Below are 17,459 nucleotides of genomic sequence, written 5' to 3' on the forward strand. Positions count from 1 at the left end.
ACTAGCCTCTAAAGTAGAATAAATACAGTGGAGAAGAAAATACAATGTATTCATATGAAATGTAGGGAGTAAAGTATAAAAAGAGCTTAAAATTAACATATTTAAGTATATTGGAATGTTTTTCTGCCATTCTTGAGTTAACGTTCCTAGTTTTTCCCACCACTGTGTGGAGAAGACATATTTTGAAAAAAACAATGTTGGGTAATTAATGTGGCTTGTTTCCCGTCATCCTAATGCAAAGCAGCTCAGGTCACAACAGATTACACCCCACACTTTTGTATTTTTACAGTGTACAGTCTATGATTCATCTGTGTCTTAATGGGTTCTGGCGGGATGAAGGCCGGGGTTCCACTGAAACAATCTGTTCAGGGACTTCCTCCGAAGACACACCTCCTCTGGCGTGCAACATCATTTCCTGTCTCGTGTGATGACATGTGGGTTATAATCAAATGCATTGGAGGGTGGAGATGTTGGATCACACCACACACACACACACACACACACACACACACACACACACACACACACACACACACACACACACACAGTGTATGCACGTGTGCGCAGACATGTGTGCGCCGCGCTCATAGCACACATTCAATGTCCTTGAGGACCAGTTCTGGCTGAGAAATCTGGCTGACCACCACTAAAACTGGCTCGGATCACACACACACAATTTTGCACGCAAATAAACGCGAAAACCGAACTCATTGGCTGTAAACAATAATATACTATGAGTTAGACTTCAAAGAAAACCCATGATGCAACACTGCTTCCATGTGTCTGTTAGAACAGCAGAAAATGATGTCTGAATGTGCGACACATGGTTGCAAAAACCATGTTTTTATTAGCTGGTCTGGGCTGCATGTGATGGTAATGTGTTTTTTATCATTGGCAGAAAATATATTTATAGATATGATGATGAGACACATTGTTTCCATGGAATATAACAGCAGCCATGCGCCGTGAACTCAAAACTTCTTGGATATGAACAGCTTATGTGACTCTTCTAATTATCCTTCAAATGTTCTTGACTGAAGCAAGTGTTCACGTTTATGTGGCATTGTTGTGAATCTGGAGGTCTCCTCCTGTTGCAGGGACTTGGCTTCATTCTGGGGACCAAAAAGATGCTTCTGTCATATTTAACAGCTTGTTTTAGGCTCATTCTTTAATTTTGGGTTTATGTGTGGAATCAGGCTTAAACCTGCTTTGCAGAACTTTTGTCTCCCCCCTCTGGCAGTGATAGTAATCAAAGTCAACATTGTTGACACGCTCATGACACTTTGGGCTCAAACCAGGCTTGTATTTCTTGTGGCCTGTTGTGTCGCCTCAGAAAAACAACTTTTGTTTCTTGATGTGATCAACCAGATTCAACAGCTCTCTATTCTGCAGAAATACAGAGAGATTTACCTGGATGTGACAGACTTAATCAGCAGTGTGTGAACTTTTTTTGAATGGGCTCTAATGTGATGAATCTTCGTTTATATGTAAAACTCTCACACTGAATAAAGATTGAGCTTAGGTTTTGGGGTGCATCCCGTGTTTCCCTCTGTATGAACGGTATCCTTGAGACTTGTCTCTGCGCCTGTGTCTGCACGTTGTCTTACCAGATCTTTACGGTACGTTACTGAGTACATCTCAAGAGGAGGGATCCCTCTGTTGCTCTGGCTCACATTTCACCCTTGTTATTCCATTAAACGTCCCTTTGTTAATTCGTGTGTCACATATTATACAAAGCGTAAATCCCTTTGAGGCAAAGTTGTGATTGTGTGCAGTATAAATAAACTTAACCTGACCATCGCTGGTTTTTATTTACACGAACATGCCAGCAGGATTTCTGAGGATACACGGGCATAATGTGTTTGTAAACAACTTATTCATGTTCTCCGTCTCTGTCTACCATGTGTGCGGATGTGTCCTTGCTTTGAGGTAAAAAATGTGATGATACTGTTGATGTACAGTTTGTCCTACCAATAAAGCACAGTGAAAAGTGAAAATCCTCAACTGCTGACAGAGTAATTGGGTGGCAGCGGCTGAGTTTTTCTTAGCAGCAACACCCATAATTAATTATTCTGCACTTACTGACATTTGTCCAACGTCAACATTCAGTGCCAACACAGAAAGTTCATGTAGCCTGACAGAAATTAACAGTGTGGTGGTGGTGGTGGCTGGGTGTGTAGCACTTTCACAATTTCATGTGGAAGACTGCACCACACTTCATTAATGCTCAGTTAGTTTGGTTCATAGGGTTGTTGCAAATGTAACTAGAAATGTCATACTATTCAAATCATGTGTACATGGATATAAATAACCAGATTTCTCAAATTTCATCTAAATGTCATATCCATAATATCCATGCCAGAATCTTACAGTACAAATAAACACACTGTGCATATGTGTGCAGTGTGAGGTAAATGAAGGAGAGAATACAAACAACAGAAAGTGTCAAAAGGCCTCTGCAGATGGAAAGTGGGATTAGTGGGGACGCACCAGACTGAGCAGAGAAAGGAGGAGAACAGAAAAAAGAGGAGAGGGCGAGAAGCTTGCAGAAAACTCCTTTTCCAGAGGAAAAAAAAAAGAGTGTGAGATGGAGAGAGGGGGAGGAGAGGGAGAACAAGAGAGAGATGAGGGAGGGTAATGGCAGTGGGTGTGCCTGGCTCTGTCTGTCCCCTCCCTCCATTATAGAGATATAGATGGTGCAGGAACAGCCTGCTGCACCCACAAGTCCAGTCCGGTGAGCTGCACTAGTCCTGAGAGCCACCAGCTCAGAGAAGTAGTCCAGCCACACCACAACAACCCACCAGCCTGACTCCTGCAGCTGCAGCACACACCGTCTGCTGCCAAAGATATTCATATTCAGTCAAATAAGTGACGGCCTCCTGTTTCCGCTGTGAGATCTCTGAGCTGAACTTAGGTTATTCAGATCACAGCAGCTTGTTACACCTGAGACTCATCAGCACTGATGGTGATGATGATGGAGATGCAGCAACACTCGCACAGATTTCTGGTACTTCTCCTCATGGTCTTCATCTGTGGGATAGCTCTCTCTGGCCCATCGACTCCCCGCAGGAGCAGAGGTAGGTGATACTTGCATTAGTGTGTCTGAGACATCCGCCTCAGGAGACACTGTTAATCACCTGTGGAGTGATGCATTTATTGGGTGGACCTGTGTTTGGTCGTCATGGTCTTTCTCGGCTCGTGGGTCTCCTCCAATGGTCTAATATCCATACAAGTAAAAGTGAACATCAGTGTGATTGCCTTGTCGTGCACTGATGGCTTTTCCATGATCTTTCTCTGCTTTCTGCCAAATGTATGCTGGGATACACTTGGAAAGGAAATATGTCATAGTTAGTAAGATGGATATTTGTTTCAAAGATAAATGACAAGACAGCAAGTGTTGTAACGGTATTGGGACCACCAAGAACTGCAAAGTGTGTTAAGTGATGGTGATACCACTTGACATATGTATCTTTTGTAATGTTACAAAGGGGACTGAGAAAAAAAAACAAGTTTATGGAAGTTTCTGATGTGCAGGAATCTGCAAATACACACGTGCTGAAATATTCAGATAAGTGAATGCATGCAAGTTATTTTCCTCAGAAGTCCTCCATTCTCCTTTTATATTCACATCTGCCAAAAATACTATTATTATTAAATTCAATCCTGATCAGCACTTTTGGCTTTAATGTAGCTCCACATGCTCCTCAAAAGCTTGTTTTCTAGGTCCAAAAACCCCCCAAAGCAAGCTGTGTCACATTATTGTGCTACACATGTCTCCTGCATGGTGGAACTTGGGAGTCCCGTTTCAAGTTTTGTTTTTATGAGTACTGTGCCACATTTGCTGTTTTTCAAGCTGCAAACTGCAAAATTAACCCCAATTTTGAATTTTAACTCTTTGAATGTCAATCTTTGAGTTATAGCTCTAAAATACTAACTTATTTGTTAATACTTTATCAAAACATGATGAGTTTAGAGTTAATTAAACTGTAATTAATAGTTATTTCATTGTTAAAAAACAATGAATTTCTTTCAAAACGATTCATTGATAAGATCAGTCACAACTGACCATCCATTTAAATGTTTAGAGATGAACTACACTTACACTACACTATTAACTATTTACAAAATGAAATAAACATCAGTTACATTTTTGCAATAAACAGCTGCTTAATGAATTGTTTGTTAACAGTGAAATAACTATTAACTACTGTTTTATTAGCTATAAATGTACCATTTATTGATGATAGCTGTCATAAAGTGTTATAATTACCCTGTATGTTGTCACTTACAGTAGTTGAATGTGCATTATAAGCACATATATATTGTTTCCCACCGCGCAAGGCCTCTAAATAAATTCAGTGGGGGATTTGCAAGGTTTCATATTCAATGAATGCATTTGATGCATTCACTGATCTTGTGAAATGCTGTTGAACCTAAAACCTAGCAGAAAAATGAACTTTCCTACATGGAGCCACCTGTCTGGCTTTTAAACTGACTTGATTAGAAAGCACTGTTTTTACGATCCCTGCGGTTTATCCACATTTCCCTGAAATGAGGTGAGCAGACACAGTGAAACAGGCCAGTTACTGCTCGCAGGTTTTAATGAAAGTGTTTCCAGGTTGGGGGTCAGGGGTTAGACAACCTGACGGGATGGCTTTCCTGGAACTGCGCCCACCCAGCAGATGATCTGATAAGTTTATAAGCTGGCTATTTATTTTAATTAATTGCCTCAGGCAAAAGATTTGTTTCATTGCTTCATGTTTCAAACCTATTGCAGCTCTCATTTTATCCAACCAGATGAGGAAAGTCTTAAAACTTCCACACGGACAGTGCAGTAGACGTATCATTACTGGCGAGTGCAAAGCACATGTGTCCAAACGTTTCCAAAATATCAACAGCAACATGGAAGTAATCACAGCATCTTTGTGCTGTATAAATATTAACACACCAAATCACTAGTTGGAGGATTTTGTCAACAGTTTGAAGATAAGCAGCGTCAGCTCCCAGACCCCCTCACCACCACATGTAGAGCTTTATTTTCCAACATGCCATAAACCAGGAAGGCATAAAACAGACTCCCTTTAATAAGCAGATTAGAGTGTATTGAGCCCCTTCCGTCTGATTAGATTTGTCACGACAATCTTGGAAAGGAGCAGATTTTCCACTCACATTTTCCATATTCCATATTCTCATTATCTCACTGCTGTGACGGAACACACACACACACACACACACACACACACACACACACACACACACACACACACACACACACACACACACACACACACACACACACACACACACACACACACTTGAGTACACACTGGCCCTCCATTTCTGACTCTGTGCTTTGCAGCCATACTCACTAAACTTGTGCACCCTTTAAAGACTTTGATGGTAGTAAAATTGATTCTATGTGAGCAGACTGGAGTCGGTATGAAGAGGTGAGCACAGTGGAAAAGGCTGCTTCCAGTGCGTAACTGGCTGGCTGATCTTGGCTTGCAGACAAATCTCAATGTGCAGCTCTGGGAGCTAGATGAAAGGGGCCGTGTGTCTGTTTTTGCTTTGGGTGGAGAGTTAAACGTCTGTATCTGTGTTCTTCTTGGAGCAAGCCCCTGTTTTCAGAGTGAAACATGTTATGCAATGAGGGGTTTGCTTTCTTGTGCCATGGATATTATAGGATAATACACAGGTGTCAGAGTTGACGGATAAACACTGTCAGTAGCCTTTACTCAATTCCCATCTACATGTGTTTTTCATCATTTAGATTAAGCCGAATAAGTGTAAATGATACGCTCTTTAAATGAATGACTGTAGTCCTTTGTAATACAAAAAGTACTTTCAACTTTCCCACTTCAGGACAATTACTTGCCTGAAAACTGCTGTTGAGCTGTGTAAAGCATGGCAACATGTCATGTATGGATTAATGGGAAGGAAATAATGAAGGGAGCAAAGGAGAGGAGATTCGAGGACAAGACAGATGAATTCAAAGCGCTTCAGGAAGTGGAGAGAGGATCAGGTCCATGGAAAGATGGCCACTGACACATATAGGACAGCAGAGATTGAGTGAAGGAGAGGAAAGATGGGATGGAGCAGCGCCACACGGGAAGAGAAAACAGCTGTTGCTCTGTTGAATCTGACAGGGTGGGATATATGGTGGGAGAGCAGAGGGACCAGCGTGGAGGCCACAGTACAATCCCAGGCACGGTTGAGGTGAGGCCTCCCGTGAACCTACGAGAAGGACTGGACAAAAGAAGCTGAACTACTCTGGATATTCAGACATACCCTGGTCTGCAGGTTCAGGATATTCCCATTAGAGCTAACACAGGTCAGTTCAGCTGTCGTATCTCACCGGCTAAATTATTTCAGGCCCAGAGACTCTGGGAGATTTTCACACTTCATTGCCTTAAATGAAGGTGACTGTTTCGCCGAGGGGCCATAAAACATCTGTCTCTGTCTCCACGGTGTGGGAAGCCAAGTCTTCTCTCCACCTCTCCTATTCCAGGACAGAAACCCGAGAGGCTGGAATACTGTCCGCCAGAGCTGCATAAAGTCAGTCAGTGCACCATGCGCACACGCAAACTCAGGATATCATGTGTGGCAGGAGAGGTGTGACCCACAGTCAGGTTAATTGATTCTATAGAGATGAAGGAGTGTGTAAGAGCATCTCATGGTCCGAGGAGGTCGGCCGCTCAATACAATCTGACTTCATTATACTGTGCTGCTTCCATCCACCACATTTACCACATTAATATCAACAAAGAGCGGAAAAAAGTTATTCCCCATTGCATATCTTTACAACCAAACAAGCCTTGTAGCCCGTTCCAAGTTTTGTTTCCTTCTGGAGCTTTGCATCAGATATTTATAGTTCATTAGTTCACGCATCAGCATGAGTGGAAAAGTGATGTGATGATCTCAGTGTATAACGCAGCCGTCCTCCCCCTCATCCGAACTGAGAGGAAAGTCAGCGGAGGCTGAGGGGAGCTGCCAGTGATTTAAATCCGTGGTGTGATTATGTCAGACAGTAAATCTGAGATGTTTGTTATTGGTGCCAAAGCTGCACACACTGTACAGGATGCACGTGTTAATATGTGTTTTTCCTAACGCCAGTGATACATAAACACACCGTGTCGCATCGCAGTTGGACGTGGAGGGAAGCATGTTGTGCTGACAACCCCATTAACCTACTCCTTTTCCCAGAGGATCATCCGTCACTGCCGACGGTCCAAGATAGAAGCTCTGCTGAGCCAAGTTTAAGTTTCCAGTCAGAGGGTGTTTCTTCTCCTCAGGCCAGCAGGATTACACCTCCTGGCTATTAGTTCCGACCAGGATGAATATAATGGTGAAATGTTTATTGAGTGATTGGGCATCGTTTATTGCATAAACTGACTTGTTTATTGGCTGACCCCCAGCTATGATGGATTTGCTCGTACAGTATTCGTTGATGGATTGGTTATGTTCTGTTTACGAGGGGGATAGACTGCTTATGCCATGATTTCATTGAAGGGTTTAGTCTTGATAGTCTATGATGAGATTTACTGTGTGTTACATCATGGATGGTCACTCACATCGAGAGAGGGAATGACAGTCATAAAAAAACTGCCTCAAAAATCTATGACCAACTCCCATTTAGATAGCTGAAAATCATGTTTCATCTCTTTGTGGTCATTTTGCATTTCTTTGTAAGTGTTTCGTGTCTCCATGTGGTCATTCGAATATCTTTGAGAACTCTTTACATCTCTTTGAAGTCATTTTACATCTCTAAGCATTGTTCACTACTTGATTTTGTGTCCTTTTACACTTGTTTTGTGTCCTGTAGAGCTTTTTTTTCATACCCTATTTTCTATTTGTAGTTGTTTTTTGTCTCTGTGGTTGTTTTGTGTGTATTTCTGGTCATTTTGTGGTCATTTCATGAGTATTTGTGTGTCTGTGGTCAATTTGTGGGTCCATCCATAGTTATTTATTGTAAGAATATGGATTTAATTATACTTTAGTCATATGTCTTCTGTGAGGTTATATATCTTCAAGGATCTCATGTGTTTTACAGGGTCAGATTCAGAATCATCATTTTCCTCGCAGTTCGTCGACACAAACACTCACCAGCATGACTTTGTGGCTTAGCACTTTTTTTGTCTGGCTAGCTAAATTGTCAATAGTTTTGACTTTGTACTGTAGTTTCAGGATTTTGACTGGATCCGTTCCTAAAGCTTTATTCATTTTTACTCTGGAAATACTGATAAGTCTTTACAGTCCCTAAGTGGTGTAAGGGCCAAATGGCCTGGTGTTGGATGGGTTGCCGAGGGACTGAGCCAGTGTTTACTTGTACTGGAGTTTAAAATGCACTGCCAATAAGTTTCTTAATGTTTCATACATTCTGAGCTCCTTTCCCTCTGAGCCAATCTCACTTGTGTTTTATTGGAAATATTGATGGGAGAATCAAAACAAATGCAGTTTTGATAGGAAACACATAGCTGGAAAAGCCTGAGGGTATTTTTCAAATCCAGGGCTTCCCCCTCTTTCACTGTCAGTGTCTGTTTTGGTGTCTGGCAGCTGGCAGCTTTATTCCTCATGCAAAGTTCCATTATTTCATTTAATGCTGAAATATGAGCCAAGGACAATGAGCTTCAGGGAGTATAATACGAGCTGCAAACTAAGAAGAAAGTTGACTTTTTTACTAGGAGAGATTGAAGTTTGAGCCCCATATTTTCATTTCTGATTTCAACTGTGAAGAAAAAATTACAAGAATATAATTGAATTTATGAATTTGCTCTAATTAATTAACTCTAACTTGATTTAAGAAGAACATGAATCCCTAAATAAAAACAGTTGAAATGATAAAAATCAGAACCACAATTTAATAAAAAAACAAAAAAAAAAACAGGCTCAATTTGACAAACCTGTTTATCTTTCTGTCACCACTGTTCACCATCTATCATCCAGCGCTGGTCTGGTGTGCTTATTTATTGTTTCACATGATCGTCGGCCAACTGTCAGTCATAAGTCACACTTCTGGCGCAGCTGCTCTCATCTGCGTTTTGTTTATGAGCATGCCTGTTACAAACTGGCTAATTGTTAACATGCCCAATTCCTGGCCAGTATTGAAGGCCGCATGGCAGAGAAAAATAAGCAAATCCATTGATTCTTTGAACTCAAAGTCCTAGAGTTGCTTGTCAGTTCAGCAGTTACGGTTACCTTCACTGCGCTGAAACTTTATCCACAAGTTAAAATAAGCTACCAGTAATTACAGCCAATAATGTTTGAAAGGTGATTGCTAAAGTTTAACACGTAAATGGCAAACAATAATGATAAAGATCATATTCCACCGCCCTTCCCTGCAGAACCCGATTGCCAAAATGACAGACTGACTTTTCGCTCGGGGATTGACACTTTTTGTCTGCCATCTTGTGTGTCGAGCCTTCTTAGTGTTTTAAAAGTAGCGATTTTGATGCTAGCGTAAGAGTGCCCCAGCGCTCCATTGAAAATTAGCTTGCCCAAAAACGAAACTACAGTAAATATCAAAAGTGCCTCTTTCATCGTAATTATGCTTTTAGACGAAGGTTTGACTCATGTACATTAACAAATAAAGCCTAGGTTGCTTTTTGGCGAGAGTTTCACTTTAAGCCTGTGGCAACTACACACCTTATTTCAGGTATTTAACTTAAAAAGCCAAATCAGGAAAACTCACTGACTTTGAGACGAGGGAACCAGATGTGGATTTCAAGACTACAATACTACACCACTCTATAGGCGAGGACAACCATGGCAGTGACACAGTGGTGGTTCTATTACACAGTCTGGCGTGATATCAGATTCAGCATTTATACTAGGCAGGGAAAGTCGTGGCAAATTTAAAAGTGATTTAAATTGGCTTTAAGAATACACAAAAGGCAATATTACGAAGACTGCTAAACCACTGACACAAATATAAATACTCAAAAACTTGTTTTTGCCAATAGCATCTTACCAAGTGGCTCAGCAATCTCTGACCTCAGACCAAGTCTATTTTTTATGGCTGTTTCGACCAGTAAAAACCAGCTCATCTGTGACCTCTGTTGGCTCTTGTTTATTACGACCAACTCTGTGATGAATGTCCTCATATTTGTCCCAATGCTCTGCTGATTGGGACAGTGTTCTGTTGAAGTCAGCTCTGGCAGAAAACGTGCAGTTTCTTGTAAACTGACGTCAACCCGTGTGTGTTTGTGTGTGTGGGAAAGAGAGTTGAGAAGTATTTTCTGTATACCATTTACTGTCAAACTCCACATTGCCTAAATCAAAATCTGTGAAGAGGCCTTGCTAAACCTTGAGGTCATTAAGGTTTAATAAGGCCTCTTCACCGATTTCCATTTACAGTAACTGTGTTAGTATTTCAGGAGCCCATTTTGAGCACATACACATGACTTGAACCCACTCATAGAAAAGCTTCAGAGCGTCAGTTTATGATGCTTGTAAATGGCATTTAGTTAATATTTAATACCCCCTGTTAAAATAATGTTCTTATCCAGTTAGAAAGTGCGCAATAAAAAATCTTATTAGGTATTTCTCCTATAGCTTTGTGCCCGCTTAATAAAATCGCCATTAATAGTTTTCAGCGAAACGTTCAGCTCAGCAGTGTTTGTGCTTTGACAGCATGTACTGTACTCCTTCAGTGTTCCTGTGAAGTGATGAAGAACAGAAGCGTTGAATCCGGGAATTGAACGTTGTTAAAACAGAAGCATTTATTTAACTCTGTGAACTCTGTCTCACAAGCTTTCACAAAAAAAAAAAAGACTAAAATGGAAGTAAGAAGAAGAAGAAAGGCTCGTTTGAGACTTGTAGGTACTGAACTTACCATATTTTTGAACGATTTCCGCTTCTTTCTACTTCTAATATGCATTTTGATCGTTTTTACTTTTAATACTTGCATTGGACTGAAGTGTGCAGAATCTTCTTCCTTGTCTGTCTTTCACCTTACTACTGTATATCATGAATAGCTGGCATAAAACAGTTACTCGAATGTTGAACAGTGTCCTCTCCTGCCTCCCCAGTGAGACGCCAGAACATGAAAGTCCGCATCAACGCCACAGGAGACACCATCGTAATGAAGTTTCTGCTCCCCAACGCTGACACCAAGCTTGAGGGCTACATCCTGGGCTACGGCAGCAGCATGTTCTCCAAGCAGTTCATTCAGCTGCCCGAGAACGGACAGCCATATGAGACTGAGATTGGTAAGAGAGGCTACTGATACGTGCGTCCGCCAAGTTCTAAATGTACTGGCGCGTATAACTTCCAGTTTTATTCCTCTGTGTCAAGATGCTGAGCCGAAGTACCTTATCGCCGTCAAGCCCATTCCAACCAACGAGGTGAAAAAACAGTGCACAGGTAAAGCTTCTGTAATTTCTAAAACCATCACCATATCTGAAAACCATCATCGAGGTGACGTGGTTAGAGTGGCATTCAGACATGACTCATGAGCGTTGGTGTTAGGTGGAGGTAAAAAGTGACACGTTAATTTGTTCCCAGGTAAAGTGGAACTACAGAAGCCGTTGCACGTGGTCATTGGGTCGGTAACACCCACTTCAGTCCTTCTGTCCTGGGGGACCCTGCTGAAAACCCCCTATGAAGCCAATGTCATGAATGACTGTCTGGAGGATGGGTGAGCTTACACACTTACACACAACGCTCTAGTTTAAATGATCGGTTATTGTTAAACTCAGGATTGTACACTGAAATGCACGTTGTAGTCCTTTTATGCTACACAACAACAACAATATTTCATGGTGGATAGCTGATGGCTTCAGGAGTCTCACAGCCTGAGGAATGAAGCTGCACTGTAGTCCGGTTGTACGACAGCGGATACTCCTGTATCTTTAGACAGATGCCATCAGGATGAACAGATTGTGGCTGTAGTGCGTGTTTTCTTTAAGTATCGTATGGGTTCTGTGCAGACACCCCACTTTACCGCTGTCACTGATGTTTTGTAGATGAGTACAAATTATGTTCTGGGTGGTCTTAATCGCCTGCTTTAGAGACTGCCTGTCCTGGGTCTGGCAGGAATCGTGTCAGTTTCTCGTCAACTTTTACAGAGGAGCAATTGGCACAAGAATTTACCACCACCACCACCACCAGTAGTCCATCAGTTAGTCAGCTGCCAGTTACAACTTGATCCCAGCTTCTTTTTGTAAACATTCTTGCAAATTAAGTATGCCGAATCAGTTATTAGTACCTCCTGTTTGCAGTGAACCCATGGCTGTGGAGACAGCTATCACTGAGTGACTTTGATACCGAAAAAAACTTAAAAACATGATGATTCTCAGAAGTGTGTCTTCTGTCTATGATTCCTAAACAAATTTTCGGCCATTTATTTGGGTTGGAAATCAGAACTCTTTAGAATACAGTACATAAATTGCTTCTGTAAGCTTTGTCACGACCTGATCACCTTTTAACCATGTCAATAAACTGCAAAAGCACTGTTCATAAGCTTAATAGCTCATCAGCTTATGATTCTGTTAACGATAGTGACAATGGTATGGTAAGCTCACTCTGAAAGTCAACTGTCGAATTAGTTTGGTTTGAACATTCACTGAAAACCATGGAGCAAGGACAGTAAGATGGCTGCTACAGATGCACAGGTGTACCAAGACATATAATTCCATTTCCAGCCCTTTTTCATTTCATGTACGCAGACTGTATTGTAGTTTTGGTAAGCATGAGAACAGATGGCGCAAGGATAAGTTACTCACTCTCTCTCTCTCTCTCTCTCTCTCTCTCTCACACACACACACACACACACACACACACACACACACACACACACACACACACACACACACACTGTATCTGGTATAACAGCACAAAAAGTAAATGAATCCCTTAAGTCTCTCAGGTTACTGAGCGATGGATCCAGGATAGCCTGCGCACACAGGTGTTTAGGAGAGCAGTCCACCCACGCAACGTATGTGACACAGTTTTCCTTCTCTCAAGTAAATCTGAAAAAAACATTTTGGAAGCATCTGATGAAAAACTTCTGCTCTGCCTTTTGGAAAAAATCTCCATGGTTTTATGTCTAATATTAGTTTGATGTGCATCTTCTGAATAAAGGGAGAGTGGAATGTATCTGGCCCTGTGGGAAGACTAGCGGGACTACATTTCCCTCACAGCATCACAGCAATGTATCCTGATGGTGTGGTTCATGCGCGATAATACAGTGTTCAGCTTCAAGGGAAAATTTGAGATGGACTTTTCTTTAAGGAGTCTAAAATAACATTAAACCACCGTGCAGTTGTATGAAAACTGGCAGCATTGCTGAAAGAACTATGCAACACTGAAGAGGATAAGACAGGTTTTAAGGTATCTTAATGTACTGTCACGTGGCATTTATATGTGATTTCAGTGAGATTCATCTTCATATTATTATTTTTTTTTTCTGTCATTGGCTCAGACACTACACAGTGCGTTATCGTGAGAGGAACAGGAAGTGGAACTACCAGACCTGCCCAACCAGTGACACAGTCATTGACAACCTGAAGCCCAACACCGTCTATGAGTTTGGTGTCCAGCCCAGCTCGAAAGATGGCACTGGAGAGTGGAGCAAGCCGGTCATTCACAACATCAGCTCAGGGGGCATAGAGGGTATGTATAAAAAGTCATTTTGATCAGAAGCATTAAAGGTCCATGCAATTTTAGCAGTGTGTGGATGTAACATGTGGCCATAAATGGTCTTCAGTGACACAGATATATTTAAACATGTGGCTCCACAGAGAAAAGAGGCCATCACATTCTGTTAATAGTGATAGTATATTTCTAATTGTTAATATTTCCCCCTTTTTTTTCTTTTGCTGCTACTTGGGCAACAGCGGGAAGGTCCATGTTTTTATTTGTCAGTCTAATAGGCTTAACTGTGTATTTGAGTGGCCGTGATGACATCACGTAAATATTGCATCATGTGAACTTTCCCACCCACCCTGATGTAACTAACCAGTGTTAGTAAATCAAAACCACCCTGTGGTTAACTTGAATTAATCTAGAATCTCATTCAATCTTCTGAGATGAAATGCATCTTGAGCACGTTTGTAATGTGGTTTGATTTAGTTTCACTCGGTGGATTTCTGCACTGATTTTTATCTTGTGTCATGCTCCTAGAAAAGACCATCAGGAAACTCTTTAAACGGCCCCCCAGCCCTGTGGTATGTATTTGACACACTTTTCGATATCTTATTTCTTAATTTTCTTATTTGTTGCTTGCAATACGAGTCCTATTGTGTTAATATATTGATACAATAGTTGTAGAATATGCTGAATGATGTGCGTGTCACAAACTATTGAGAGTACTGAGAGTGCACAGGTACACTTTCTGTCCTCAAAAAATGTATTTTTGGGAACAGAGTGTGTACTTGAAAAGGGAATGTGCTTTAGAGTCCATGTTGTGCACTCTAGTGAGCTTATGCTATTCTCAGGGTTGTTTGCCTCATTAATTTTCCAACAGCCGAATGGAAACAGCACCAGTGCAGCCAGGACTGGCCAAGCCAAGAGAGCGGTCTGTAGCTAGCTAACTCCTGGAGTGGAACAAAAGGGAAGGGGGGGGGAGAGATGAGTGGGGAGGATAGAAGAATAAGGATAACGGTGTGGAAATGAGTCAAGAGGAGAAAGGTGGCACTGATTTAGGAGAATGAAGGGCTTATGTGTCACATGCTCCTGGTGCCGCACTTGTAAAACATCCCAGCTGTTGAGAATCAGCCGCAACACTTGCCCTTCCAGGGGGAATCTTCGAATAACAAGCTTCTCACCGGGGACTTAACCGATTCGACATGGATCAGAGAGTTATGAAACACAGAGCAAGAGGCGGCACTGAGGTCAAATGCCAGTACCTTGACTTGTGATCATGACGAAGGCTAATTCTCCCCCTTCTCTTTTTGTGTCTCTCTCTTTAGAAACCTTTAACACCAGGTCCACACTCCTTCCCCTTTCCTCCTCGCCATGGTAAGCCAATAGAAACCTGCTGCTTTTGGTCAAACCCACTGAACCCTTTTTAATACGGCATCAGAATTTTTATAACACATTCTGATTTATTGCTGTTCAGAAATGTCTATTTCAGCCCTTCTCGCTGACCCCTGCTTTAAGACTCAGCACTGGAAGAATTTTAACTAGAGATTTGATTTATTGTTTTGCTGACAGGACCTCATCATAACCAGCCTCACTTATTTACATTCACAACGTTCATTTAGCTGCAGATGCCATATTCAGGAAATCTGCTTTGAAGCCATGTGAGCATGATGACCATATTGCAAATTTCTACCTGCGATGTTAGGGTCATTTTTAGTGATGAACCTTCTGACAATTATCAACTGACTCTGCAGTTCCCCCGCAGCTATATGCTTCCAAAATCAGCTCTGTGTTACTCATTTCTAAATAAATTGTGTCAGAAAGTTCATCCAGCCCACCTTACTCATGGAGGCGCTTGGGCGGTCCTCTCCTCTTAGCCACAGGCAGGTCATACCATGGTGTCATGTGAGCCAAGAGCAAACGGAATAAACCAGAGCTGGTGCAGGTCTGGGAAACAGGAGTGGACAGACTAAGTGCCATCATTCCACGCGGTATGTGGGCTGAATGAACGTATCTGGTGTGGACCATATCTGGACCACAACAGTTTTTTCTATGTGGGAAATTAACTATTTTGATCTACTCTCACTGTTCTCATCAGTGTCTGTTTAGCAAAAAGGTCAATAAAATCCTCTGAATGCTGCCTGTCCTGCACTGCAGACAGCAGCAGTGTGTCAGTTTTGTCAGTAGAAGACATCCCGAACTGGACACAATACCAGTTGTTTTGACATTTGCCAATAAACCTCAAAGAGGAAGAAAAGCACAGATGTTCATGGATGAGACCAATGAATAACTTGGTCTCCTCTCTACACCAACTATCTTCTTCTTCTTCTCTTTCTTCTTCTTCTTCTTCTCTTTCTTCTTCTTCTTCTCTTCTTCTTCTTCTTCTTCTTCTTCTTCTTCTTCTTCTTCTTCTTCTCTTCAGCGTCATTTTCTCTTGGAACAGTCAGCTGAAAAGTAATTTAAAAGTCAGTTTAATGTTCGCTATGCAAGGACTTATTCAATTACAGTTTTTCCATCTCATTTTAAACTCATTATATCTTTTTTTAAAAGGCAAAACCCACCTCAAGCTAATGTAAAACCTTTTTGTGGAACTGAGGAAACATTGATGGAAACAAGGCTAGAGTTTGCAATCAGCTGTTGAACATGGAGCATTTAGCGACTGATGGGACAATATCTGCCTCAGGAGTTGGTGAATGCAAAGCTGTAGTCAAAGAGAGAATATATATTATTGAACTTACCTAACAACTCGAGGTACAATTCAAGAATATGAAGGTAAACTGTGTCACCCAAACCACATTTTGATGTTCTGAAACAGCTTCATGAATGTAATTCTTTCACATACCTTTTTTTTCAGGACTGTGAAGACATATTATGCGGAACTCCTTGACTTAAATCTCTCCTCCCTTGTCCTTGTCAGTTCACCATAACAGGACCAGACTGTCCTCCTCCCGGAACATAGCTCCAAAGACAACTCTTGGTAATGACTTTTCTGACCTTAAACTAAGATCAGAGGTCATGAAGAAGTGTTGACCTCATATCTGACCATTTGACCTGACAACTCTATTTACACTGTTCTGCACATCTTAGCTCATTGTTTACTGCACACACACACCAGTTTCTTTTTTTCTTTCTTTTTTTTTTTTTTAACATTCTACAGGACATACAGCAATAACTTTTCTCCCAGGTCTACTAACGCACACTATATTTCTCAGCTCCAACCACAACTACTAGACATGAAACTACGTCAACCCCGGGACCCACACTGCCTGTTGTCACCAAACGGCCAATCGGTAAACAGTGAATCATGGTTCTTTTTGAAAACGCTTCATGGCTCTCATTCCGGCCTTATGTAGTCATAGACTTGGCAAACTGTAATTGAGAGGCTGTCAGTGCTTTGCAGTGTCCTTTACAATTTGCTGCATGTGCAACGGTGGCATGTTCTGAGTGAGTACAGTAGCCGGACCCCCTCGAGGAAATTGGTGTCAGCTGTTTGGGCTGTAATCGGGTAAGGTAGGTGGCCTTGGCTGCATGGCAAACCAACAAAGCTTACAGGGATTCTTGATGATGGTTTCAAGGTCCTACTGTGTGTGTGTCAGATATTTTTGGTGACTGATTCGCAAGATGTAATTCACACAATTTGTTTAAAGGTCAAGACTCAAATCAAAATTCAGCTAGACAAGCCCACCAGCCGAAAGTGTAGACCGTTCCCAGACCTTCCGAAAAATGGGACCCCTGACCACCACTGAGAACCTTGTCAAGCGCTGCGCAGTCAAAAATTGCATTAAAGATCAGTCATATCTCGAATATATTGACTGTTTATACATTTTCACGTCATTTGAAAATCCATCATTACCAACATCTTGAAATGGTCAATAACA

General features: G+C 41.6%; 1 protein-coding gene across 6 annotated transcripts in view; it reads left to right on the forward strand.

Annotated features, from left to right (window-relative positions):
* The first annotated feature begins 2,737 nt into the window (after window positions 1–2,737).
* Window positions 2,738–17,459, forward strand: part of LOC119026503 (target of Nesh-SH3) — a 32,598-nt gene continuing 17,876 nt past the window's right edge. For 3 of the 6 annotated variants that reach the window (XM_037110947.1, XM_037110950.1, XM_037110953.1), the window contains exons 1-9: window positions 2,738–3,077; window positions 11,028–11,207; window positions 11,293–11,361; window positions 11,503–11,635; window positions 13,421–13,611; window positions 14,122–14,165; window positions 14,910–14,958; window positions 16,499–16,558; window positions 16,794–16,871. In XM_037110947.1, coding sequence (XP_036966842.1) covers window positions 2,963–3,077; window positions 11,028–11,207; window positions 11,293–11,361; window positions 11,503–11,635; window positions 13,421–13,611; window positions 14,122–14,165; window positions 14,910–14,958; window positions 16,499–16,558; window positions 16,794–16,871 — 919 coding nt within the window. In that variant the 5' untranslated portion in view covers window positions 2,738–2,962. The remainder of the gene's footprint in view (window positions 3,078–11,027; window positions 11,208–11,292; window positions 11,362–11,502; window positions 11,636–13,420; window positions 13,612–14,121; window positions 14,166–14,909; window positions 14,959–16,498; window positions 16,559–16,793; window positions 16,872–17,459) is intronic. The other 3 variants (XM_037110948.1, XM_037110952.1, XM_037110949.1) reach the window with 2 other exon arrangements.

Source organism: Acanthopagrus latus, chromosome 9 (genome assembly GCF_904848185.1).
Source record: "Acanthopagrus latus isolate v.2019 chromosome 9, fAcaLat1.1, whole genome shotgun sequence".
In the NCBI taxonomy this organism is placed as follows: Eukaryota; Metazoa; Chordata; class Actinopteri; order Spariformes; family Sparidae; genus Acanthopagrus; species Acanthopagrus latus.